This window comes from Asterias amurensis, chromosome 12 (genome assembly GCF_032118995.1).
Source record: "Asterias amurensis chromosome 12, ASM3211899v1".
Taxonomy (NCBI): Eukaryota; Metazoa; Echinodermata; class Asteroidea; order Forcipulatida; family Asteriidae; genus Asterias; species Asterias amurensis.
This window is the reverse complement of record NC_092659.1, coordinates 1,340,166-1,367,708: the sequence shown is the minus strand read 5'-3', so window position 1 is coordinate 1,367,708 and position 27,543 is coordinate 1,340,166. Positions and strand designations below refer to the sequence as shown.

Below are 27,543 nucleotides of genomic sequence, written 5' to 3'. Positions count from 1 at the left end.
GCGTTATGCTTCGGTTTGTTAGACTTGCGGACGACTTGTACCCAAAGACTATCAGGTGACCTGCCCACAAAGAGGTCAAAGGTTAGGATTTGTCTTGTCGAAGATTGTGACGAGAAGACACCTTTACAGAAGCATTGATTAGGAACGAAGATTTATGTCACACACTTCAAATCAATTATTGCTGCCATAATTCAACCCGATTTCTCAACTAATAAGTTCACCACATGCACAGCAAATACTAAATAAAACTGAAGTCTAAAACTTAGAGAAATGTCAGAAATGGTTTTAAAGGGATAGCCTGTGAGCACAAAAACTTGCTCAGCAAATTTCTTTGCCATGCAAAAAATGGGTGGGTCACCAGTCACGACAATGTAAATTTCATGGACATTTGGCTGGTAACCAGCTTCTGCTAAGCAATATTTTTCTGTGCTTAGCAGGTTTTTTATGTGCTAACAGACTTTAAGAAATTGTTAAAGTTACCCAGGGCCCACTTTTTTAATAAAATTGTCTAGCAGAAATACTGCTACAGATTTCTTTGCTTAGAAAAAAAAGGGTTTGCACCAGTCACAACAATGTAAACTTTATGGACTTTTATCTGGTAACCAGTTTCGGCTAAGCAATGTTTTGTTCTGTGCTTGACAAGTTTTTTTTTAAAGCAACTCCATGAAATTTGGTCCAGGTCTTAAGCTGACTCCTCACAAGGGACAAATGTCACATGGACCCATCAGGTTTCATACCCCGCCCCACTACAAGGTGTCTGTCCTTTTTTAAAGGCCAACCTGTAGATTCCCCTCTATTGTCTAATGGTACTTCGAGGGGCACCAAGGTTTTGACCGACGCCCATCGGTCACACTCTAATTGTCTTTGCGGATCATCTCATTCAGCACGAGGGGTTTTAACCCCTCGGGGATCATGCAGCTAGACCACAGTCATCGTTGTCTTGTGTAAAGTTCACACGTCTGATGAACATGTTCCTTTCGCGTTCCCCTCCCCCCCCCCCCCCCTATAGTCTCATGGTCTGACCTTTTAGCACGCCCCATGGATCTCCCAAGAAACCTTTGTAACATTTGGGAATAAGGAGGTCGAGGGGATAGTATTACAAATGTGCCCTTATATAGTAATAAAAACCTGTCGGATTCTGCGTTGGTTAACCAACCTCTTGCTTAGAATAGAGGATAATCACTTGACATTATTAGTGTAAAATACAAAAATTAAATACAATATAGGAAGTTTTTGTACTGTCAAGGTGGGGGCGGGGTTCGTTTTGGTCTTCAGTGATGAAGATCCGGTCACCTGTGTTAGGTTCCTGATATTCAAAACAACACTTATTGTTAAAATTTTTGTTTCATAAAAAGGTATCTGATTATTTTTTTGCCCACCAGGTCCTGTTTTATTAAATTATAATACCTTGAAGGAGAGAAAGGCAAGATTGTGATTTCCAATTTGTTTTTTTTATACATATTCATATGAAGAAATGGGGTAGGTGTTCGGGCATGTCACACAGGGCAGTGTAACAGGAAACTTGGAAGCAACTGCACAAGGTACGCTTCAGCAGCACAGGAGACAGTCTTCTAGATGTTACTTTCCCCAAGAAAATTTTGAGAAAACTGAAATTAATTTTATAACTGGAGATTACCTGGAACTTGTTGCCTGTAAATTGCCTCGGTGTGACATGACCTTTTGATTTAAGTCTTTTTTTTGCAATACTTGATATTATTTATGAATGAAGTTATAAATTCCAGTAGGAGCTACCAAGCCCGGGGTCGATTTCACAAAGAGTTAGGACTAGTCTTATCTCTAGTTAGGACGAGTACTCGTCCTAACTTAGGACTAGCCTTCTGTTTTTAATATCTCCTAGGACTAGTCCTAAGTTAGGACTAGTCCTAACTCTTTGTGAAATCGCCCTCTGATGCTTTAAATGCATTGGCAGGGGCACCAATACGTATGCTCCCTAGTAAAGGGCACCTCTATGAGGAACTTATGTATTTCTTTTGGAGCATTTCAAGGGGGCATCGAGGCTATGACCAGGGGCAACAGAGGCTTTTTCGAATTTACACAGTGTTGCATATCAAATACCAAATGACAAATAGGCATGACCGAACTGAGTACTTTATACGTATTTATCAAACACAGTCTGTTCCTTTAAGCAGCTCACTCAATTTTGGTTGAGACTTGTGTGTGTGTGCCCCTTTAAACCCCCGTACACATATCTATCAGTGTATGACAACTCATGATAAATCATACGGAGTAGATTTTCATCAAAGAGACACATACTCCTGGCAGACTCTGAATATGAAATAATGGAGTTATGCATGGTAGGCCATGGATGCAATAGGGCATCGTTGCCGGTAGTGGGTTGCAGACTCTGACTTTGGAAATGAGCAATTAATCGACGGAGGTGGGGAGGGGGAGGGTGTGAAGATTCCAAGATGAGAATCTTGGAGGAGCTACTGGGAATCCCTTTTAGTTGGGAACACCTTGTAGTTAATGCCCTTGGTTTCTTCACCAGTTTCGGGAGGGAGATTGAAGACATGTGATGGGTTATGTTAGTCACCAGAAGTCGTTAATGTGGGGAGGGTGTTTTCGCTTTCATTTTTATCTTCTTTTACATTTGGGAGAACGCGACCGCGAGATGGGATGTCGTTAGCATTCCTTGAATTACGGAAGAAATTCACAAGAGCGCAGGACTTTTTGATTTGTATCTCAATATGTTTACTGGACCACAAATATTTTGGGAAAACGAGTAACGTGAGAAGTTTTTTTTAAACTGGGCTTGAATTTGGGGGGAAATTCACAAGAACGCAGGGCTTTTGGATTTGTATCTCAAAATGTTTACTAGACATTTTTCAAGATCACAATCAAAATGAGATACAAAAACTTCCTACCACAATACATGCATTAACTGTGTTTATTTGAACAAGCTTGATGACATGTAAGAGAAGATATGTATCATTTGTCTAAAGTATCTTTCATTACTCAATAGAATTAAAAAAGTATTAGACTTCAAGTCAACATTTGAACTTAATTTTTTTTCTATTCATGATATGATACATTGAGGTATTGTTATTGAAATGAAAAACACAAGACCATCAAACATGGTCATGAATTTACTGGCTCGAAGCTGAAATCACTGGCCTATGGCCTGGGGTCCAGTGTAAAATTCGAGCCCTGCTTATTTTGGAAAACACTTGGGATTTGGAAAGCACGAAACAAACAGTGCTGATCACACTCGGTGGAAGTGAGAATTCAACTTTAGCTCCATGTAATTTATAAATATACTCGAATGTTTAACATTGTAGCGAAGTGTTTGGACTAGTTTCTAAGAAAGTTCATATTTGTGCTGAACATTAAGTGTTTTACATTTAGCTATAATACTATTGTTATGAATGATAACATCAACAAAATAACAGCTGTAATTCATGCAATCTACAGGAATTATAAATGGATACACTGTATTACAATGAAGTAATACATTGTATTACATCAGTTTGGGATGCATTGCATTACAATGTGTTAGATTAGTTATACAATGTAAAACATAATCTTATTGTGTTACATTGTAAGGCTTTGTGGCCAAGGTGTGGTATGTATAATTATAGCATGTGTAAACTTTCATATTAAGGCACTCACACTGGCAACTGATTTTAGCACCTGATATAATTTGACCACCAGTCCTATGTTTAATTTATTACTTGTTACTTTATTACTCTATAGCATATTATTACAAATACAACATCATATCATGTTTTAAATCGTTCGCTATACTTTTCTAGAATTTCTTTTAATAGTTGTCAAAGCTGTGGTGAAAGGTCTTTCCTACTTTTAAGAAGATTCTGGTCAACATTTTGTTGATTTTTACGCCAAATAAGAGTCCTGGTAAAGTAGTGTCATACTTTGGTAATGACTCAGAAAGAAATTGTGTTATTTTTATCCGTAAGATATCTTGTCATAAAGATGTAAATGGTGATAGGCATCCTGTGAATTTTTGTTTTTAGTCTGAAATGCGCTGTTGATTATAATTCAATAAAATCATTTAAATCTGATAAACGATTCACGCATGAATCGCAGGAAGTCAAGGCTCTGTGGTCTTTTGTATACATGTGATGTCACAGGTCACATTGTTTATATATAGACATGAACTTTCTCCGAACAATATACCAGGATTGTCCGTTCTGGTTGCTAGGGAATCTCGGCAGTAACTAAGACACGAGTATCAACCACAAAGAACACAAAAATCTGCATCGGGGCCAAATTTCATAGAGCTACTTAAACATAAAATATCACTCAATTATTTTCTGCTAAGCAGAAATGAGAAAATTTTGTTTGTGACATGGTAGTTTTGGCGCGGTTTCAGCATGGTGATCGTCAGCGCAGAATTCGGCAGTAAGCAGAACCATGATATTGGCCCAGGATTTAAGCAATTCTCTTAATTTAACGAATGTGTACTTCATGTGTGCTAGACTTCTCTGAAAATATTCCACTCTCTGAAGATTAAAACTTTCAACCTCTCATGAAAATGTTGTTACATTCCAGTCTTATTGTACAAGAAGTAAGTTTTGTTAAATAAAATAAATGAGAAAATAGAATTAGCTGTTGCAAACTGCTGACCAGCAAATAAATGGGAAAGAATGTGTAATAGCCTGATGTTTCTATCCTAGCAGAGTCTTTCTCGAAGGCTATTGACAACACAACAAACATGAACAGCTTTAAACCAAGTCTAAACATTAAAGTATAAACCTTAAACAAAACAACACTTTATACAGGTGAAGCTGCTGTTTTTTATTATAAAAAAAACCAAAAAAACAAAAACTTAGAACTTCTCTTGAATTAAAAAATGGCTACATGAGATGATATTATTCTAAGAAATTGAAACCAAGACCTTCCAGAAAACAATGCTACTCCTTCTCTTTAAGAAGTGGATCGGGAAACAAACCTTTATACTCTTAAGACAGTTAACAAGGTTTCATTATTCACTTTGTAAACAATATCTTTCTTCCGGGAATCTTCTCTCGCTATTATTATCCGCCGCCTCATTTTGCTCCCATGAAAATGTCGCCGGGATATACCCATCTTGTCATTTCAGTCCTTTTTAATTGAGTCACCCCTCTGTGTGGAGTGGACCAGTCCGTTTGGGTGACATTTACGGTGGTTTTTCATGAGGCAGCTAGTATCCCTTTGTATTTTCTTCTCTAGCCTAAGGTTTACATGAGGAAAACGCAGAGAACTGAGGCTAGCTGATTACCATGCATCTGAGCGCAAATGGCAATGCTGGGTTACTCTTTATTATTCCGATTTTTTTGAATGGAAAATTTGAGGTTCAGTGAATGTATATACTCTTGGATGGGTGTTACTATGAGGGTGGGCGAAGGGGGGGGATTATGGTCTAAGGGTATATATTTTCGGTGGGTGATTGACTGATTTTGGATGATGGGGAAGATAGTCCTGAGATGGCGAGTGAGTCGTCTTTACGAGTTTCAGTCTGAGGAACTTCTCGATAACGAATGAATTGAAAGGAACGGACGGACTTACAAAGCGATGTCATGGGGGAACAATTGTACTTATAAATAAGTGATCAAGTTTCCAGCGATGGTAATGCGCCGAAGTAAATTACATGTAAACTGCAAATGAATAGATGGAAGAAGCAGAAAGGGGGGAGACAGGAAAAGGAGTTTTAAAAGCCGAGAGACTCGGGAACAAGAGCGGGGCGTCAACAAGCCGTGTAAATAGATACACAGGTGGACGAAAAAAATAAATGGAATGCTGACCGCATTTTGGGGGTTTCACACAATGGAATTTTATCTGTGATACTTTCCTTTCGATATCTTCAATTGGGGCATGTTCAATAATTAAAGCAGCAAAACACAATTAGGAGTTATTTGCCAGTATGGCAAACCTATATTCCCAACATTCTTAACCTTGCATTGGAATGTCTAATTACAATAAAACAGACGGGTGATGCGCAGATATTTTGCAAGTCTTTCAGAATGAACCATACCCTCTAGTAAATCAACCCCCCACTCAGTGCCATATGATTTCCTCAAGAACACGTCACATTTTTGTCTAATCATCCGAACGATATAATATTTAAAGTGATGCTAAAAAGCATCAGTTAACTCCCTGAAAAAAATGTAACGTTGAATAATATATATCAATAAAAATGTTGACATATGACTAGATCTATTTATAACAACTTGTACATTATCAAAGGCTCGTAGGGTATATATTAGCACGGCCCAACGCTGGTTTATTGAGAGTATTGTGGTCTCATGGTTGGACTGAGGAATCCCTCTGATGACATGGCTTTCAACCAAACAAGTATGACGTCAATCAGATGGAGGGGTCTGTGGACAGACTGCTGTGGTGTCATGGTGTGGGGCAATCCGTGTACAGACTAGCAGCGTGATTTTGTTGGTGCATGTGTTTATGTTCTTGAGAGGAAGGATTGTTTGTGAAGTAAAATGAGCCAGTGAAGTGACCAGTAGTGGCTGTATTATAACCAGTGACTGGACATTACTCATTTTCTCCGAGTTGAAAAATGAGAGTTTATTGTTTAATCTCGGCGGTATTGGGATGAATTGTGTTTTTACAATGAGTCATAGCATGAAGCTACTAGTGTCCATTTATTGTTAGAGGGGACTGTGATACAGTGTTCCAAGGCAAACGGTTATCAAGGGGCCATTCAAAATTTGTGTTTTCTTTTTTTATAAATTGTTGTGACCAACCCACCCAGCCTATATTTCGATTTTTAAATATTGAATAGCTTCATAAACAGGCATTGTATTCTTTCTACTTAATTAAAGGCACCGGACACCTTTGGTAATTGTCAAAAACCAGTCTTCTCACTTGGTATCTCAACATATGCATAATTTAACAAACCAGTGAAAATTTGAACACAATTGGTCGTCGAAGTTGCGAGAGAATGATGAAAGAAAAAACACCCTTGCCACCACAAGTGTGCTTTCAGATGCTTGAATTCGAGACCTCAGCTGAGGTCTCGAATTCAATTCAAATATTTGAGTGAGAAATTACTTCTTTCTCAAAACTGAGCTACTTTAGAGGGAGCTGTGGCTCACTGGACTCAAGCTCTGGTGTTTCAATTCTGTTATAGTTTTAAAATTTCATAACAAACACTTTATTTAGCCCAAGTGCCCATTCCAAGGTAATGTCCCTTTAATATCTAAAATGTTAACCATGTAGTTTGCTCACTAAAACCTTACAAGATTATTCCACCCAGATAAACCCAAATGGGATCATTCCACCCACTTTGGTCATGTTATTATTATGATCACCGAACCTAATCAGACTTGATCAAGTGATAAGGGATTACAATGTGTGTTACCCAGTATCCTTCACAGGATTATTCCACCTAATTCACTCTGAATAGGTCATTCCACCTAGTTAAACCCAAACTACGTCATTTCACCTAGTGCATGCAGACTGCATCTGTTCACCTAGTTCACCCAGTTCACCCATATTGTATCATTTCACCCAGAGACTTTTAGTGCACCCAGAAAGTATCGATTCACTTGATTAGTAAACTCAATTGACACTTGAACCTAGTGAACCCAATTAAGTCAAGGAAGAGGATAATTGCACCTAGTTTGCCTAGACAGGATCATTTCACCCAGTTTATGGCAGACAGCCAGCCTCATACTTCCCACTTTGTAGACACTTAGAGTCAATTGCTGTTTGAGTGTACAAACATAGCCTATCCTGATCAGCTACATTGTACCCAAATAGGCAGATCAATTCACACGGGTGCCGATTACACCCAGTTTACCCAGTTGTGAACTATTACACCCAGTGCAGCTTTACACAGGTATAGTTTACCCATTTAGCCCACACACGGATCACGTTACCCCAGTGAGCCTACACAAATTGATCCACCACAGTGCCTAGCGCCCAGTGTACATACTACCCACATGGTGTCTGTGCAGGTTAAAAAAAAACCTGACTTGCAACCTCTGTTAGATAGCACCATTTGTATTGATATGCCATGCTTTTGTACTTAAATTGAGCGTCTGTGTATGACCATGTCTAATTATGTCATGGTTGGACACATATGATATTGCCTGGCCTTCTGTTAGGATGATACGTATTGGGAACAGTAGTGCGTGTCTAATTGATGTGTCCTGTCAGACCTAGCTAATGAACCTCTGTAACATTTTAAATTTCTTTTTTTTGTCTGTAATTAAGTTATTAGGTTTTTGAGCGTCGACCAAACCATGCCTGGAATTACAGGGAGGCCATGCCTCTGTTGCCCATGACCTCTGTTGCCCATGACCTCTGTTGCCCATGGCCTCTGTTGCCCATGACCTCTGTTGCCCATGGCCTCTGTTGCCCATGACCTCTGTTGCCAATGGCCTCTGTTGCCCATGGTCCCCTGGGCCCAATTTCATAGAGCTGCTTAAGCACACAAATTTGCTAAGCACAACAAAATTGTGCTTACCAGAATAAAGTTACCAGCCAAAATACTATGTTTCATGCACAATTTGTGACTGGTAACCGGCTCATTATTGCTAAGCAGGGATTTTTAAGCAGTATTTTCTGCTTAAGCAGCTCTATGAAATTGGGCCCTGGCCTTGCTGCCCCATCCAAAGCTCCCCATTTTCCAATTGAAGTGCCCTTTGCAAATTGAAAATGGCCTTGCCCTTTCAAAGATGAAATTCCAGGCCTGCCAAATACCTTCTTTGTTTTTGTAATAAAAAAAAATGAAGAAAAAAAAATGCAAAGATTACGTGTTTTATTTAGCCTTGTTTTCCTCGTCTGCAGTAACTGTGTACACGTTACATACCTGCATACTCATAGTGCGTCAACGGTGACTTAGTTTTTACGACCGTTCTTATTCATCAATCAAAATAAATTAATAATAACAGAGAGCTTGCAAACATTTTTGCAAAGTGAATTTCACAGACCAAATTCAGTATGACTGCCATCTAAGAAATGCTGTCTTTACGTCTTTGAGAGGGCAAGGCCATTTTCATTTTTTACAAAGGGCACATTGTAAAATCTTACATTCTATAGGAAACTTTTGAAGGGGCACCAAGTCCAACATTAAAGGGTAACACATTGTCCTTAATTTGTGTTTTTAACAATCACAATCATCTGGGTTTTTTTTTTTTTTTTTCCATTCCATATACAGTGGAAAAAACAACGGTTTTATTGTGAACTTCATAATCTGTCAGCTTTCAAACTAAAATTAAACAATGATATTTTTCTTATCTTAGCCAATTCTGTATACTACCTTTAAACAACAACATCGTAATTAGTTTGTGTTTTTATAGACTTTTTGAACAACATAGCTAGAAGGATAGAGTTTTGGCAAATATCCAAACATGAAAAACATTTAGAAGGTTTTGGTACATGCATCAACGAATCTCATCTCTAATTAATGTAACAGGGTGTTATTAAAATTGAAATCTTCTATTAAGTGACATATCCGGGACTTGTTTTCATGACTTTGTATCATTATTTATTCCCATTCTAATCAACCATTCCTTTTATTACCGTTCTTGAACCAGACACAAATAGACCCAGGATTCATGTGAGTACGAGATCCTCAAGAGCTAATAACATTTTTATGAATATAACTATTGTGTGTTCGGTTAAAGTATAATATCTGTGTACATGTATATGCAGTAATTCAAGCATGCTTAGAATGGTAATAAATGTTCTTTAGCTGTTAAAGGCATTAAACAAATTGGTAATTGGTAATTGTCAAAGACCATGAAAATGTCACGTTACAGTGTACCATGGTTTCCTGGGGTTTTTTTTGCTGAGCTGAAAATTACTAAGCACTATTGCCTGTTTAAAGACACTGGACACAGTTGGTGTATCTCAACATATACATAAAATAACAAACCTGTGAAAATTTGAGCTCAATCGGTCGTCGAAGTTGCGAGATATTAATTAAAGAAAAAAACCATCCCTGTTGCACCATGGTCACACAAAGTTGTGGGCTTTCAGATGCTTGATTTCGAGACCTCAAAATTCTAAATATGAGGTCTCGAAGTCAAATTTGTGGGAAAATTACTTCTTTCTCGAAAACTACGTTATTTCAGAGGGAGTCGTTTCTCACAATGTTTTATACTATCAACAGCTCCCCATTACTTGTTACCAAGTAAGGTTTTATGCTAATAATTATTTTGAGTAATTACCAGTTTAGTGTCCACTGCCTTTAAAGCAGCTCAATGAAATTGGGCCCTTCTATATCTGACACTGTGCCTACCATCCTGCTTAGCAGTAATTACCTTTAAGCATGCTAATCATTCTATTAGCGTAAAGGACAAAAAATGCTTAACAGTCCTCGGTAATCTATTGTTTATTTTTAAATCCCCGAACAATCTGTGTGTATTCTCTCACCACTGCACCAAGTAATCAATTTACGAATTTAGAATCAACTGAACCGTCACAAGGAAGCGAATTGTGAATGGCTCTATGTAGAGTAAATCTAATAAATAAGCCCATAATCAGCCACATACAAAGCTCTGTATCATTTAACATTTTTAACCTCCGAAGCAGCCATGTATGCAGACTTCTCTTTTTCTTCTATATTTAGGACCCTTTCTGTCCTTATAGAAATCCATAGGAGTAGTGAGCCATGTAGCCTACAGGGAGTTCATTTTACATACAGAAACCATTCAGGATCCATTGGTTTATGTTGTGTGATTGATAGGAAAGCTCTGGGCTTTCAGGCTATGTGGCATATAGGTCAGAAACGATTCGTGTACTCAGGACTCCTGATGATGCAAGAACAGCGCTCTTATATACATGTAGCCGGCTACAATATTAAAGAGGCACTCCGGTACTACAATATTAAAGAGGCACTCCGGCGTCAAAATAATATAATGAAACAGATATTAACGATATAAAAGAGAATAGAATAAAATAGAATTATAAGAGAGTGAATTTCTAAAAGAGCCATTAAAGGTACTAACAACAGGTTTAAGTTTAATAGCACTGCTTTTAAACGGTAAGCAAATTTTTGCATTAATTATGCTATGCACAGATTTTTATCCTTTTCGTATAAATTATTCGTAATTTTATATTTTTATGTGAAATTGCCAAATAAATAACAATAATAATTATTTCATCATTCGTTAGCCTTCAGTAAGTACTAAAATGTTAGCACATTTCTAGTGCTTACGGTTAGCAGCGCTATGAAATGGAAACTCACACACTTAGCACAAGAATATCTAGCGTTAAAGCCATTGGACACTTTCGGTACAGAAAAAGAAAGAAAAAATTCACAGATTTACAAATAACTTGCAGGGTTTATATAGGTAATGGTGAAAGACTTCTCTTGAAATATTATTCCATAAAATGCTTTACTTTTTGAGAAAACATTAAAACAATATCAATCCTCTATAGCGAGAAATACAAATTTATTTTGAACACATGTCATGACACGAGGAAACGTGCGGAAACAAGGGTGGGTTTTCTCGTTATTTTCTTCCGACTCCGATGACCGATTGAGCCTAAATTTTTTTTTTTTTTCACAGGTTTGTTAATTTATATAGAAGTTGTGATACACAAAACGTGGGCCTTGGACAATACTGTTTACCGAAAGTGTCCAATGGCTTTAAGCAGCTCTATAAAAGTTTATAAATAGTAATTTGGTCAAATAGCAATACTTTTCTGTGCTTAGCAAGGTCTTGTGCTTACAGGCTTGATGAAATTGGGCCCAGGTCGGAAAACTCCCAAAGTGAGATGGATGATGGGTTGTCCTGAAGACTCAATTTCTAGACTTCATATACAGTAATTTTGGCCATCGGCTTTTCCTATTTATAGTATGATGAACTGATAGCAGGTACATGGATGCAGAATATTAATACAAAACCTCAGGCTCATCTTGTTTTTAAAGGAACTGAACACTATTGGTAAATACTAAAAATAATTGTTAGCATAAAAACTTACTCCGTAATGAGCAATGGAGAGCTGTTGATAGTATAAAACATTCTGAGAAACGGCCCTCTCTGAAGTAACGTAGTTGAGAAAGGGGCAATTTTTCAAGGGTGTTTTTTCTTTCATTATTCTCTTGCAACTTCGATGACCAATTGAGTCCAAATTTTCACATATTTTTTATTTTATGCATGTTGGGATATTACACCACAATTACCAAAGGTGTCCAGTGCCTTTAACACAGCGTGTGTCTTGTACGAGAAATGGCGTTAGAACTGGATTGCCTTTCTGGGGTTTTTCACCGATGCAAAAGTTTAATGGCTACATCTGGGTACTTCATCATGATTGTACTTCGCAAATGGTCTCGACCTTATCTTCGCTGATTCATGTTTGACTGGAATTAATGACTCAGGCAAGCACTTTATTTATAACAAAGCTGGGTTTTTTTTTTCACGTTAAGTTAAATTTCATAGTTTGGTAAGTGTTATTTAAAAAATGTTGACGAAGGCTGCGAGGGCAAGGTTTTGGGAAGGTGGAGTACGGGCATGCATGGAATTTCATTTTATGAAGGGCACTTTCATTGGAAAATCTTAAAGTTTTTGGAAGACCAGGGCAACAGAGGCCATAGCCCCTTAGTAATTCCAGGCCTGAATGGGGTCAGGGAGTGGGGGATAGAAAGGCCATTTTCATTTTATAAAGGGCACTTCCATTGGAAACTCTTAAAAAGTCTACGGGAAACTTTTGAAGGGGCACCAAGGCTGAAGACCAGGGCATCAGTGTAATTCCAGGCCTGTAGGGGTCAGGAGTGTGGGGATAGTTGATTTCAGAAATTGTTAAGATTTATCATCCATAATTGATTTGATTCATGGTGAACTATTGTATTGGTAGTACACTGAAATGATTTGTTGGTAAGGGGGAGTGGGGGTCGGGAGTGAGGGTCGGAGATAGGGATATTTGTTTTCAGAAAGTATTCTAAGTTTTATTATCCATAATTGATATGATTAATAGTGCACTTTTGTAGTTTAATGTCTGAGACTGGATGATTTTCTGCTGTAACGGGGAGCAGATACATTGAATTTACACTCAACAAACTTTTTCGACTTTGGGAACCACGTTTAAAAAAGTACATTTTTCCTTTTTGTTAATTTCCTTTTGAGGAGCTTTCCAAAAAGTAACTTCTCATAGAAATTTAAACTCTAAAATTCTGAATTTTATTGTCACAAAACTATTATAACACGTGTCATTGAACAACTTGTAAACGATAAAATTATAAAATTGTAAAATGATCGCATTTCAAAAAGTCAATTCGTTTTGTCAATTTCCTTTTTTGACAAGATTTCAGAAAGGAACTACTCTTAAAAAATTTTAATTCTAAAATTCAGAATTTGTTTTCTTCAAATTTTTTTACACTTTTTTTACACTGTTATAAGATGTAATCGAACAACTTGTAAAATGATAAGCGTTTACTTTGTTCGCCGGTGATCATGAAGGGGTAGTCGTCAGTTATTAGTATGGTAACACGCTTTCCTCACGCTGGTAAAATCTTAAGAATATTTTAGTGGTGCAAGTCCTGATGTTATGCACTCGGCTGGACCGAGTCATCCCCTGAGATGAAGTTACATGTCGGCATTTCTCTCCCATCGTCTTATTCTCATCCGAGATGCTGCGGAAAGTGAGAGAGAGAGATGATGTAGTCCCTGTCTGGAGATCGCTCCACGGTGGCATCTTACCTTGAAGAAGATACGTTGATCTAGTCGTGATCCCAAGGAGCTGGCATTGAATGCCTAGAATAAGCATCCGTAATCAGTTGTAGTTTGGGCCCTGCTTGGCGTTTTGTGTTCATAATTGGTTCCAGGCATGCTGACGCTAATACAACATGACTTGGATTATTTCCACCGTCCAGGTTTTTTTCCTTTCTTCTTTTGACTCGTACCTAAGATTTGTAGTGACTTGGAAAGCATCTCACGACCGTCACTTTTTACTGATGTCATTTTAACAGACTGTAATCTTTTGGTTATGAACTTACATTATGATATTATTATCATTCCTACTTGGGTTATTGTCACCATCTGGGTAAATTTTCCTGAGACACAAATTTGCTTACTAGTCACTCTCACTGTAAAGATAAGACTAGTCTTAATTCTTTGTCTTAATTCTTTGTGTAATCCAACAGTTTATTGAAACTGATATTTCTTGTTTGTGTTTTTTCCGTTTCAGGCTGTTTACAAAAACTGGTTGTGTTGGATAACCTTTGACTTAACCATCTCTACTAGTCTCTTCTCCAGCAGTTTATTTATTTGTACTGTCAGAAACTGATATTTCTTCTTTGTGTTTTGTCCATTTCAGGCTGCTTACAAAAACTGGTTGTGTGGGATAACCTTTGACTTCTATGCCGAGGGTCGACACATCAAGCCATGCTTAGCATTTTGTTATGAAACCTCAAGGAAATGTCCCTTTTTGCTACCAAGCATCCAGTACTGTGGAACACAGGCCTATTTCTGTCCACGTAAGTTTGAATTTTGATATCTTTTTAAATTGCGTGTTTGGTAGAGAAACTTGTACATATATTTGTATATTTGGTTTGTGGTAACACCATGTGTACATCTATACTTGCTGGGTAGATTATGTTTTTTTGAAAACATTTCTGAAGTAACCATTTTTCACGTCAGGTTTGTATGTGCGCGCAGATATCATACGTGAGCATGCCAAAGTGGCGATGTCATCCAGAAACAACACAATTTTTTGACATTCATGTCACGTTTTTGCTAGTGTAATGTGCAGCTAAACCTCGCTATTGTTATGTCTTGAATTATGACTATTTATTGTGATGTGATTGGAATGTTCTTCATTATAAAATGTGTATTTTTTTAATCAATATGTCATCAGTAATACTTGATACTTTTCATGTTATGAAACACTGTTAAGTCTGTGAGGCTGGAACAGAATCTGGGTCAATTGTTTCATAACCCTAACCATAACCATAACCAACCATAACCCTAACCATAACCATAACCAACCATAATCCTAACCCTAACCATAACCCTAACCATAACCATAACCCTATCCATAACAACAGTTTTTTGTGGTATTTCTTCTGAACAGCTTCTTCCTAAACAATTGTTTCATTGAACAACAACAGTTTTTTGTGATATTTCGTATGAATAGCTGATTGCACACTGTCATCTTACATTCTCATTGTTTTAAATGAATAATTATTCAAAGGTTGAAATAATATGGCTTTTAGGCCTAAGATATAGATCGTGTGCTTGTTTTTCTCCATTTCTATTTTACCATCTTTATTTGTTTACATAACCCCTTTTATGTCCTTTTACATCTTAGGCCTTTTGTGTGACCTTTCACACTGTGTGACCTTTGTTACTATGGCCTTTTTATACCTTGTATTAACCTTTAAAAACACCCAACATTTTATAATGTATTACATTTTTCATCTGTATGACCTTTTAAACCTATACCATTTATGACCTTTTACACTTGTATGACATTTTTGTACATAATGTCTTCTGTATGACCTTGATATCATGTATACGACCTTTTGGACACCTGTATGACCTAAAAACATATATCATATATATAACCTTTTACATGTACATCTGTAAGACCTGCATCTATATCATGTATGACCTTTTAAATCAACATGTACATGTATGTATTTTACATATTTTGTATGATCTACTGCACCTACATGTACATCATGTATATGACCTTTGACACCTGTATGACCTTCCTAAATGAGCTTTTCTGTTTATCTTTCCTTGTAGAGCATCGGGACCTGTCTGAGAATTCTTCATATGCCAACGAACCTCCATGTTATAAATGTACTAATACAAATGGCACAGAGTGCACACCAGAACTGACCAATTATACAGACCCTTTATTAAGCTCAGCCAGCTCAACCACAGCTTCTGTAACAAGCCTTCTCATTGGACAATTAGTCTTGCTATTGAGTACAGTAACTCTGTTTGATCTACCAGTCGGATTAGCATAGTGGAGGGCCCCCCTTTTGGAGGCAGAGCTATTCAGATCATTTTTTTGATTGATACGTCCAAGTCCGAGTCTCTCTCTTATTTTTTTCTTCTCTTCAACCGGAAGCCAACCTCGTCAGAATTTTTCATCATGTACAGGTAGCGTTACTATGGCAACATGTCCATCTTTTAGATTGGGACGTCGAATGTTTTTGTGGCGTATTTTGATTTATTATTTTTTCCTTTTGATACGATATCTGTGTATTTATTCTAGTATTATAGTAGCCGATTTATTACAGTAAAGGGAGGAATGTTGGAATGGGAAGTGTAATGGAACAGGAATTCCATTCATTGTTACCTTGTGGTTTTTTTTTTTTTTCTTGTTTTAATTTTCACTCTATTTATGCACACGGGTTAGAAATGACGTTGACTATAAGCAAGATAGACTGGTTATGAATGAAATCACTCGTTGGTGTCAAGTAATGTGGAGAAATATCCATCACCGATCTCCGAAGCATGCAACGGGTTTCTGTGGTAATTGGAATTGTACTGCCCATGAATAAAGTAAATTGCTATAAAATAGAAAGTTACAACATAATCAAGAGGTAGAGTTACTTGTTCATGTGCACTTGAATATTTGGTGCAATGCTTGAGTGCCACCCCCTCCGAAAAAAAAATTGTCATATTTCCGAGTGATGATTCATGATTTCGAGTCTACAATTGATCATGGAAATTTCCTCTATTTGGACTTTCATCTCTGATTGTCACTCTCCCCAGCTAAGGAATGTCGCTCTCAGACCCAAAGGTATCCGAGACACAAACATAATTTCTCCTCATGTCTGTCTATTATTGGTAGCAGCCCAAAATGGGATGCAAGAACCAACGTTGACGACGGCCATACATGCACCCAGGCTAAGCAACCTCACATCTCATTATCCCCACACAGCTTGAATTTATTTGCACACAGTCAACTTGTGAACCCTAGTTCTTGAGCGTTGTGAATTCCTCTATATATCAATAAGCAAGACATTTTAATAAGGATGGAATTGTACGGAGAACTATCTCTCTCTCTTCGTGTACGTATACCTTCTTACTCGGTCTCTCTGTGTAGCATTCATTTATTGAATGGACAGGAGCTCTATAACCGAGTCAACTTGGACATTATGTGCAGAACGGTCGGGCTGTACGATTGACTCTATTCAAAGGGGCTTGCTTGTGCTTCTCCCCAAAAACAACTCTGCACTTTCAAAGGATTTCATGACAACAGGCAGTATCTAAAGATTTGATTCAATTTTGTGTGGCCTATTTTGCGCCAAGTAATGTGCAAAATGTTCAGGCTGTTTTTTGTTCAAGGGCTTGCTCTTGTTTTTCCAAAAACAACTCAGCACCTTCAAAGGATTTTGTGTTTATTTTTGAAGCATGACAACAGTCAGTATCAAAATATTCCTATTTTTTTTTTTTTTTTTTTTTTGGGGGGGGGTGTATGTCCTTGTTTTGCATCCATTTGGACATTATGTGCAAAGTGTTTGGGCTTTTTTTTAACTCAAGGGGTTAATAACAACAGGTAATGTCTTAAGAATTTTTTTGAGTTTTTTATATTTTTGGTTGGCACTTTTTGTGGTTCAATTGTACCTGCTGGTAACTTGAAACTACAACAGCCTGAACACATTAAGAGAGAAATCTGCTGGCATGCAAATATGTCCCAAAAAATTAGGAAAGTGCAATGCTCAGTAATTAGACTTTGTGCTTTTTTTTTTTTTTTTTTTTGCACAGCTGAGGAGTAAAAAATTGTAAAAATTAGCTGACAAATTGTACGCCTGAAAAATTGTAACATCTTTCTTGTTTTTGAGACCAGGTTATCCAATGCAGCTATTTAATTTGAATGGATTTGTCATCTAAGATGCCTGATGACTTGTTCGTAGTTGAAATGTCATGAAACTAAGATTTAGACATGTTGTAGAAATCAAACAAACAAACAAACAAACAAACAAACAAACATACCCCTTGCGTGCTTCAATTTAAGGGCAATTTATTTTGAGGTAATAAATGAGAAATGGGTGATGAATTTCAAGAAGTTGCAATAATTAGAGACAATTATTGGTAAAAGGTTTGAAGTTATAACCAGTTCTTCTTGCTTATATAACAACTGCAATAATCTGACATTAATTGCTGAAGTATTTCAAAACACTGCTTAGTGTGATGTTCTGTGCTTAACACTTACTGGCTTATCACTTTACTGCTAACCTTCTATTGGAGTTGTGTAAGCAGATAATTATTTGTGGGTGTGTCTTGCATACTAAGTCAACATTGATTTGCTAATGTGTGAAATACACTTACATAAGAATAGGGATTACCAGTAAGCAGAATTGTTTTGTGCTTAGCTTTTGCCTAAGCAGCTCTGTGAACTAATTAGTCCAGTTGCTGAATTTGACAAACAATTCATGAAGCTGAAAATTTGCTAAGCAACACTGAGCCAGGTACCAGTCACAAGTACTGTCATGACATTATGGCTGGTAACCTGTTTTTTTTGCTGAGCAAGACTTTTCTGTGTTAAGCATGTTCTGCCCGTTGTTTATGTCACCTGGTTTGAGGACCACAAGGAATATCGATAAACTAAAAGCTCTAGCTATGGTAATATCCTTCTTTTGCTATAAAAAAAAAGAAAGAAACATGGGTGTTTTTTTAGCTCAGTTTTTATCAGTTTGAAATCAAATTTTTGAAATGACAGTATAGAAACATTGGTGAATGAATAATCTGTGAAATCATAACAAGATTAGTCTTTTATTGTATATTTTCAACAGATTATTTAGAAAAAAGAAAGAAAATATATATCAACGATTCCAGAAATTGTGTAAAATGTAAAACAAACCAAAAAGTATTCAGACAATACTTGGGTCAACTCTATAGAAGCCGAAGCTATAATCATCTGTAAGATTAATTTCTCCTAAAATATAATCGTCTATTGTTAAGAAGCAAAAATATCTCTCCAATTACTGTCTATAGTTACCCCTCTCTCTTTAAGGTCAAAGGTTAAGAGAAGCTGAGAAGAAGGAGCTGTGTGTGTGGATGGCAATGTCTCATATACAATACCTTGCTATTTGATGACCTTTTAAGTATCACACGGCCTACAATTCATTCAGCTAGGTTTGGTTCAAAACGTTTTTGGATAATCTCAAACCGATATCTATTGTGTATTCCCATAATTGCATTAATTCATCAACAGAGAGTATTAGTTTTTGAAGTGGGGTATTTTTTTATATTTTTTTGATTTGTACTTATTATTTATTGTTTTCTGGTTTATAGTTATACTGATTGTGTTTTGGTAACTATGGTCGACAGTTGGTAGAACTTGTTTGGTATATTTAAAACGGAAGAGAGAGAGAAGATATTGAGGAAAAAAATTGTGAGTTAACGTCAAACGTATTCAATGTGTTCTTTTTCGGCTATGTTTTCTGTACAACAGAAAAAACACCTTGTACATGATGGCATGTAGCTTTTTGAATGATATTTTGGTTGTCGCATGCACCGTGTTTTAAATATAAAGAAACAGATGTTGTTTAGAAGACTGATATTGGGGCGTTAACAGTTGATTGTACATTAATATATACTACAAATAGTTACATATTCTAGCTCAGGTTAATACATGACATTGCTCTGTAGTGCTACGAGAGTGGATAGTGTACATGTATTGATAGAACTATCACAAGTCCTTAAAGACAGTTTGAAGATTGTCTAAAACTGTTTTGTTTATGCTGGTTTGCAATCCTGATTTAACAACATCAGTTCTTGCATAGATGGATTTCAATATGCTCATCGAATGCCATCTTTGATGTATTAACAAGGGAAAAAGCGCAGCGCGTACACGCGTGTACTTTCAACTTGTTAATACATCAAAGATGGCGGATGATGACGCGTATTGCAATCCATCTATTGACATGGCTGTGTATAAACAGCTATTAAAGGAATGGTACAACATTGGTAATAGTCAAATTAATCAGAACTCAGAACTTGTCTAAAACTTGAAATGTTCAACAGCGTTGCTTTACGCTGTATAGACAAAACTTTCACCAGTCCTTAAAGACAATTTGAAGATTGTCTAAAACTTGTTCAACAGGTTTTTTTTACGCTGTTTTGCAATCATGATTTTACATCATCAGTTCTTGCATTGACATGGCTATTAATAAGAACCTTCAATTCAATTCAACACACAAATATTCTTCATGTTGGCAATGACAATTAAAGGCAGTGGACACTATTGGTAATTGTCAAAGAATAGCCTTCACAGTTGGTGTATCTCAACATATGCATAAAATAACAAACCTGTGAAAATTTGAGCTCAATCGGTCGTCGAACTTGCGAGATAATAATGAAAGAAGAAAACACCCTTGTCACACGAAGTTGTGTGCGGTTAGATGGTTGATTTCGAGACCTCAAATTCTAAACTTGAGGTCTCGAAAACAAATTCGTGGAAAACTACTTCTTTCTCGAAAACTATGGCACTTCAGAGGGAGCTGTTTCTCACAATGTTTTATACCAACAACCTCTCCCCATTATTCGTCACCAAGAAAGGTTTTATGCTAATAATTATTTTAAGTAATTACCAATAGTGTCCACTGCCTTTAAACATACAGTTGAAACAAATAACAATGAGTATAACTATGAAGAGATGGATACCACCTTAGAGCCGACACAAAAAGCTATTACAGGAATGGTACATCATTGGTAACGTTACAATTAGTCAGAACTGAGTATTAAGTTTAGGAGTGACAATGATGTGAGTAAAATGTCTTCGGGAAGTTACTCATCTTGAAGACGATCAGAGCACACTGTTGAGAGTTGAGACTTTTATATAACTCAATTACTCAATCTTATCTTATAATAATACACAGTTCTTATACAGCTCTTTATCACACCAGCGGGCATCTCAAAGCACTCATTCTTTCCCCTACATGATGTGCGGACCTATGTTTGAAATATCGAACCCATTTATTGACATGTAATGGTTTACAAGGTACTGTGGCGCAATCTACAGCCAACCATATCAGAAAAACGCAGGGGTAAAACCCCTTCTCTTAACAATAAGTGTACTGGGTTCTTTTTCATTCATTATACAACACCCGGGACCTACGGCTTTACATCCCATCCGAAGGATGAAGCAGTAATGGTTAAGTGTTTTGCTAAAGGGCAGAAGCGTCAAGACCGAGACTGGAACCCACTCGCTGCTGATCAGAAACACCAGAGTTTGAGTCCAGTGTGCTTGACCGCTCAGCATTACACAACACCCAGGACCTGAAGGATGAAGTAATAATGGTTATGTGACTGGGACTGGAACCCACTCTCTGTTGATCAGAAACACCAGAGTTTGATTCCAGTGTGCTTGACTGCTCAGCATTACACAACACCTAGGACCTATGGTTTACATCCAATCCGAAGGATGAAGATACGACTGGGACTGGAATCCACACTCTGCTGATCAGAAACGACAGGGCTTGAGTCTGCGTTAGTTAGCACTGTATACTCGGTGTATACTCAGTCGTGAGTCCCACACCAATCGATGTGTGTTAGCACTGTATACTCGGTGTATACTCAGTCGTGAGTCCCACACCAATCGATGTGTGTTAGCACTGTATACTCAGTGTATACTCAGTCGTGAGTCCCACACCAATCGATGTGTGTTAGCACTGAATACTCAGTGTATACTCAGTCGTGAGTCCCACACCAATCCATGTGTGTTAGCACTGTATACTCAGTGTATACTCAGTCGTTTATTAAAAAAAGTTATTCAAGTTACCACCAAGCAAAATTACAAAGTGTTTCTGTGAAACCACCGTGTTGCCCTGACCAACTAAACTCGGTTGAGGAACTGCCTTATTCGCAATGAGATCATTAGCTGACTTTACTAAACCATTATCTATCATACCTCAAATCTCACAGAATAAAACATCTTGCCCACTACACAACATAACATCATTGTACAATAGTCACTCACATACAATGACATTTTTGCGAAATATTTTTTCTTGAAAACTTGAGGAATTAAGTGCTTGAGACCGTATCATTGCCAATGATGTACCATTCCCCCCCCCCCCCTCCCCAGCAAATCAAGTCAAATATTCTTGCATTTAACATTGTTGATATTCAAGTTAATTTCAAGATGGAGTTATCAGAAATGGATTCTGGGGTGAAAACAAACAATTTGAAAGCGTTTTCTTAAGTTGGTTCGCATCTTAAAAATGAATTGATTCTGCTTGATGTTTCATCGTCAAATGATTTGAGTGGATTTTTGGCTTGCGCATGATTTTTGAGGAAAGAAAAGCGTTATTTGTCGATTGTTGTTTCATGAGCCAAGAAGAGGAAACCTACAGAGCAATATTACAATATTGATTAAAGGCATCTTCGTAAATCTTTGTAAATCTTCAAAGAAACCTTAGACAACCAGCAACTTGACACAGGCATTTTTTTTTAAAGATCAAACAGTACACACATACTCGCATATATTGAAGTAATATTTGAATCAGCCAATCAGGATGTTTGATACATGTATACCTGTCCACTCTAGCCAATCAGAATCCTTGTTATATAGACCCCTATATATAGGTGTATATTCCCAATCCCTGTACATGATGCTGGACACAAAATGAACAAAACTTTAAATATTTGGTGTTAACGATGAAACTGTTTAAGTGCTGTGCACTCAGACATTTCATCACAGTTAACCCCTATCCTCCTACCCTTAACCCCTTTTTTGTGACAAGAAAATTTGTTGTTTGTATGTAAATATTAAAAAACCCATGTAGATGAATTTGAATAACTGTGAATTTGTATGCAGAAAAAATACTGCACAGAGTATTGGAAGGTGACAACCATGGCTAGATTTTGTTTGGATTACACACTGCTCATTGTAATCGGTAAATAGTTTTGTTTCAGAATCGGCCGTCGAATACTATATTCATAGGGTTTTCTGTTATTTCTTTCTGTGGCATGGCTCTCCGGCAGGGAGAATTAGACAGTTATTCACTGGCTATGATGTGCACAGTGTATTTATTGCATTGACAGTGGCCTACATGCACACTGGTTCAGGTTGTTTTTTTTTCTTCTTTTTTTTCTTTTTCATTTTCTAGAATAAATTATGATTATTTTCTGGTGCCATTGCAACATGGTGATTCTCAAACTGAAGAGGGCGCTATACATAATCCTGACATAAGGATTTCATGTTCTTTATTGAGTGGAGATCCGTTGTTAAACCAGATGAGTTGTTTGTGTGTTTGGAACTGGTCATAGAGCTGCTTTAAGAAGAAAATATTGCTTAACAATTTTCTGCTTAGTAGAAATGAGCAGGATGCCAGTCACAAATTGTACATGTGACATGGTATTTTTGCTGGCAACCCTGTTCTGGTAAGCATCATTTTGTCGTGCTGAGCTACTTTTTGTACTTAAGCAGCTCTATGAAACTGGACCCTGTTGTCAAAGGTACGGTTACCGGGATCAAAGGTCGGTCGTGAATACCTGATTTTGTTTGGGATTTTTTGTTATGCCAGAATTCAGTTCAAATGTTAATTTACAGACAATGTCAACACTTAAGAAAACTTTATAGAATATTTTGTTGAATTCAGGGGAAATTGTTACTCTTCCTGAATGTCCAATGGGGCCAGTATCATAGAACTGCTTAGCAAAACAATACTCTTGCTAAGTAGCATTTATTGGTTACCTGCTCATTTTTTCATACAAAATGTACAGATTTTTTGGCTGGATGTCTGTTTTATATTGCTAGCGAAAGAGCTTTGTGCTTAGCGGGGGAAAAGGCTTTGCTAGACAGCTCTATGGTTAATTGGCCCCCAAGTACGGAAAGAAGCCTATATTGGAATAATGAAAGCATTTGTAATGTAAGTTTTATACAGTGTAAGTTATATTTCTGAATGTAAAAGTTGTTATTTAATTTCTGTTTACTCGTATTTTGTTGCCAATATTTCATGACAGAGCCTCTTTATCTTGCATTGTAAATATTTTAGACACAAATAGAGCTCATTTTAACATGTAAAAAATAACTCCGAAAAAATAGTAGTTGTCATTTTAAAATAAAACTATAAAAGGAAAATAAAAATATAAAAAACGAACAAAAAAAAAGTGAAAAAAAATTTACAAAAAAATTGTCTACTACTAGCTGATTTGGTGGGATACAGTAACCAGAAAACCAATGTTTATTACAAACAGTTTATTTAGAATGTAAGACATTGGTCTAAAATACAGCAAAAAGATCAAAACGTTTTGAAATAAAAGTTATCGTTTCATACAAATAGCTAAACTAATAAATAAACTCCTTGTTGCTAATTGTTTTCAACATTATAAAAAAAAAATAACTATAGGAAACTCCTTCAGAATTACTGTATTTCGTTATTCTATTTGAACCATCCGTAATATTCGTTAATATAAATCATACTTTTATTAGCAATGCTATATGGGTGCATTTGCCAAAAAAACTAAAAATGAAGAAGAAAAAAAAAAACGAGAAAAAAAAAAAAAAAATCTAGAAAAAAAGCTTATACGTAATAAAAAAGAAATTAAATGTTATGGTATATTTATTCATATTATTTATTTATGGGAGCACTAGAGAACTGTGTGTATTATTAACACACCGTATGTTGTAAAGTTTATTTATTCATACTTTATGGATGTAAACATGGTGTCCACCAAGCATCAGTCGGGGGTTACACTGCACTTGGACAGAAAGGGACCCATCTTGTAGTATTTTTTGCAACCTACTCTCTCTTTAGGTATTTGATTGTAGGATGCCAATTTTTTGTACAACTGTGGTAGCACTTTAGATACATCTCAAGACTGGATTATTTTATGTTGTAGATAAATTTGTGGAAAAAAAATTGATTAAAATGGAGAGTGGGCTACAGTGGGGACCTTAAAGACTACAGTCTCTTGACGTACGCTGAATGTGTATCAACACAGACTCCACAACCTGCTCCATGCGCAAATAGCTCCCTCTTGTGACACACGTAAGAAAGTCAACATTGGGGATGATAATGTAAAATGGCTGTTATAACAATCCTGGGGTGGATTTCATAATAAAAAAGTTAAGACTCTTATCTTGAGTTGGAACGAGTTACTTGTCCTAACTTTTATCTTGAGTTGGGACGAGTTACTTGTCCTAACTTTTATCTTGAGTTGGGACGAGTTACTTGTCCAAACTTTTATCTTGAGTTGGGACGAGTTACTTGTCCTAACTTAGGACTAGCCTTAAGTTTTTAATATCTCCTAGGACTAGTCCTAAACTGTTTGTGAAATCGACCCCAGGGTCAGATTTCACAGAGCTACTTAAGCAGAAAACACTGCTTACAAAATTCCTGCTTAGCAATAATGGGCTGGTTACCAGTCACACATTGTACATGTGACATGGTATTTTGGCTGGTGGCCATATTCTGGTTAGCATAATTTTGTTGTGCTTAGCTAATTTTTGTGCTTTATAAGCAGCTCTCTGAAATTGGGCCATTGGATGTAGCTGTACATGAATGCCATAGGAATGTACAATACCCTAAATGGACTGGCAAAACTGAGGAATTGTAACACATATATCTGCACCCTTTGCCAGTAATTGTGTTTCATTCCACTATGACGTTGTGTACGCCCTAACTCCAGTGTTTATCCAATTCAAGAGGTGCCAACTCTCCCTGATTCTGTTGCAAGTTTCTCGGAAAAAGAAGCAAATCTTTCCATGTCCTGATGAACAAATTTGAAAATCTGCCCTGATTCTGGAAACTTTGATTGTATTTCTAAAAATCTCTCAATAGACATTTGTATCTTGCAGTTCGTGCATCATCAAATAATTACAAAGCCTTGCATGGTGAGTGCATAACCCTTATCTTTGGGACAACATTCACTGGCAACTTTTGTTGGAATCGAACCCGAGACCTACCACATTCAAAAGTAGAATGTAAAAACCAAAGATCGGGAATTGGAGCTCTATCTACTGTTTGAACGTGAGCGCCATTTTGGTAAACAATGATGTTTTATATCATTGATAGCAATGGTCATTGGCTGCACTGATCTATTGTTGCATCAAAAGAGTTGCTTCCTAGAATGGCGTCCAGTGCACACTTGATGAAACTCATTGAGAGTGTAAATAGCACATACAATGAATCTCCTATAACTCTCCACATCCTTCCCTGTATCTTTACAGATTCATTATAGAAACGCATGGAGTGGGTTGTATGACTTAGATTTTTGAACCTTTGTGGTTTTTATTTTTGGGACTTGACTGTTATGTTTGTAAAAAATTGAGATTGTGAAAAGTTGACGTATGATACTAAAGCATCTGTAAGCAGGAAGATCATTTTCAAAACCTTGGGCTTTTTCCAACCTCGGCTTCACCTTTGGCTGCGTTTGATACTGGTACACTGTGTTAAATAAACACTGCTCCAAAATTGATGACGGAGCCCAAGCTGTAACCCAAGCCCCTGGAACCTCACCACTCCTCCCAAAAAGACAAAAGTCTGACCTAAGTTGAACTTTTTTTAGTGTATAACTTACTCCATTTCATACACGCAGGACAAATTTCACATCATTTTTCAGCCATTTTTTGCAACCTTTTACAAAATTCCACAAAATCTAAAGAGGGTGTTTACATACCATAGTTGAATAGAGTAACATGGACTGGTTCCAAAGACTCAGGCAATGGTATTCTGATGTGAAACAAATTGAGTAACCAGATTATTTTGTTTTTAATTGCCAAAGAAACGGTTACATTTTTTAAAGTTATTCTCAAACTATAAATTTTTATTTTTTACAACAGCTTTAGTATCAATGTCAACAACCGTTTAACAAATGAACTGTTTCCATAGCAACTGTTTCCAGAGGGAACCTTGCGCCGTCACATTGTGATTTTATTTCAAAAGTTGAATGCTCTTTTTTTGTTTTAAAAGTCCGTTTTTTGTTCATCATGAGTTTTGATGAACCAGTACCGAAACCGCCACTCTCCAAATTATACGACGAATCACAAACAAAAGTTTTTTAAATGTGGACAACACAAAACATATAGGTCATTCACGCAGCGTATTCCACAAAATTGTGCATAGTCTTCATTTCAAAGTTACTGCACGGTCAGTCTATATAGTATTGTGATTATTGTAAACGTATTTATCAAGTAAACAAATGTGAAGATATAACGTGTCACATAATGCGATTGGTTAATTTAATAGTGTATTTTGCATATAGTTGGTATACAGTTGTTGACATAGGACTATATTTACATTTGTTATTTGTTACTTAAAGAAAACTTTTCAAAGACTTGTGTTTTTGTTTAATTTGTTGTTTTCCATGCAACATAATATTATTTTGAGTTGACAAACAACTGACCTTATATGATTTGGTTTTTGACGTCTTCCTTGTTTAATCCCCCAGTTTCTTGGACATGACCACGGGATCGTGTGAAATAAACAAAAAATGTTACTAAATATTCGACAGAATGGAAACGTGTCATTGTGGATTTCTTTATTGGAAGTTGTTGATCTCCTTTGCCTTCACCCTCTCCTTTCTATCCCCCCCCCCACTTCCCTGCCCACTTTTCTCAAGTCTGAATTCAGAAGTTTCTGACCTCTGGGGTTAATTTCACAAAGATACTCCTAACTTAGTACTAGTCCTATGACTCTTTAGG

At 36.7% G+C, this 27,543-nt stretch overlaps 1 protein-coding gene across 1 annotated transcript in view; it reads left to right on the top strand.

The window, feature by feature from the left end:
- LOC139945621 (uncharacterized) overlaps nt 1-27,430 on the top strand; it is a 56,997-nt gene extending 29,567 nt beyond the window's left edge. Inside the window, exons 2-3 of the mRNA XM_071943043.1 lie at nt 14,248-14,407; nt 15,681-27,430. Coding sequence (XP_071799144.1) covers nt 14,248-14,407; nt 15,681-15,907 — 387 coding nt within the window. The 3' untranslated portion in view covers nt 15,908-27,430. The remainder of the gene's footprint in view (nt 1-14,247; nt 14,408-15,680) is intronic.
- Nucleotides 27,431-27,543: the final 113 nt, after the last annotated feature.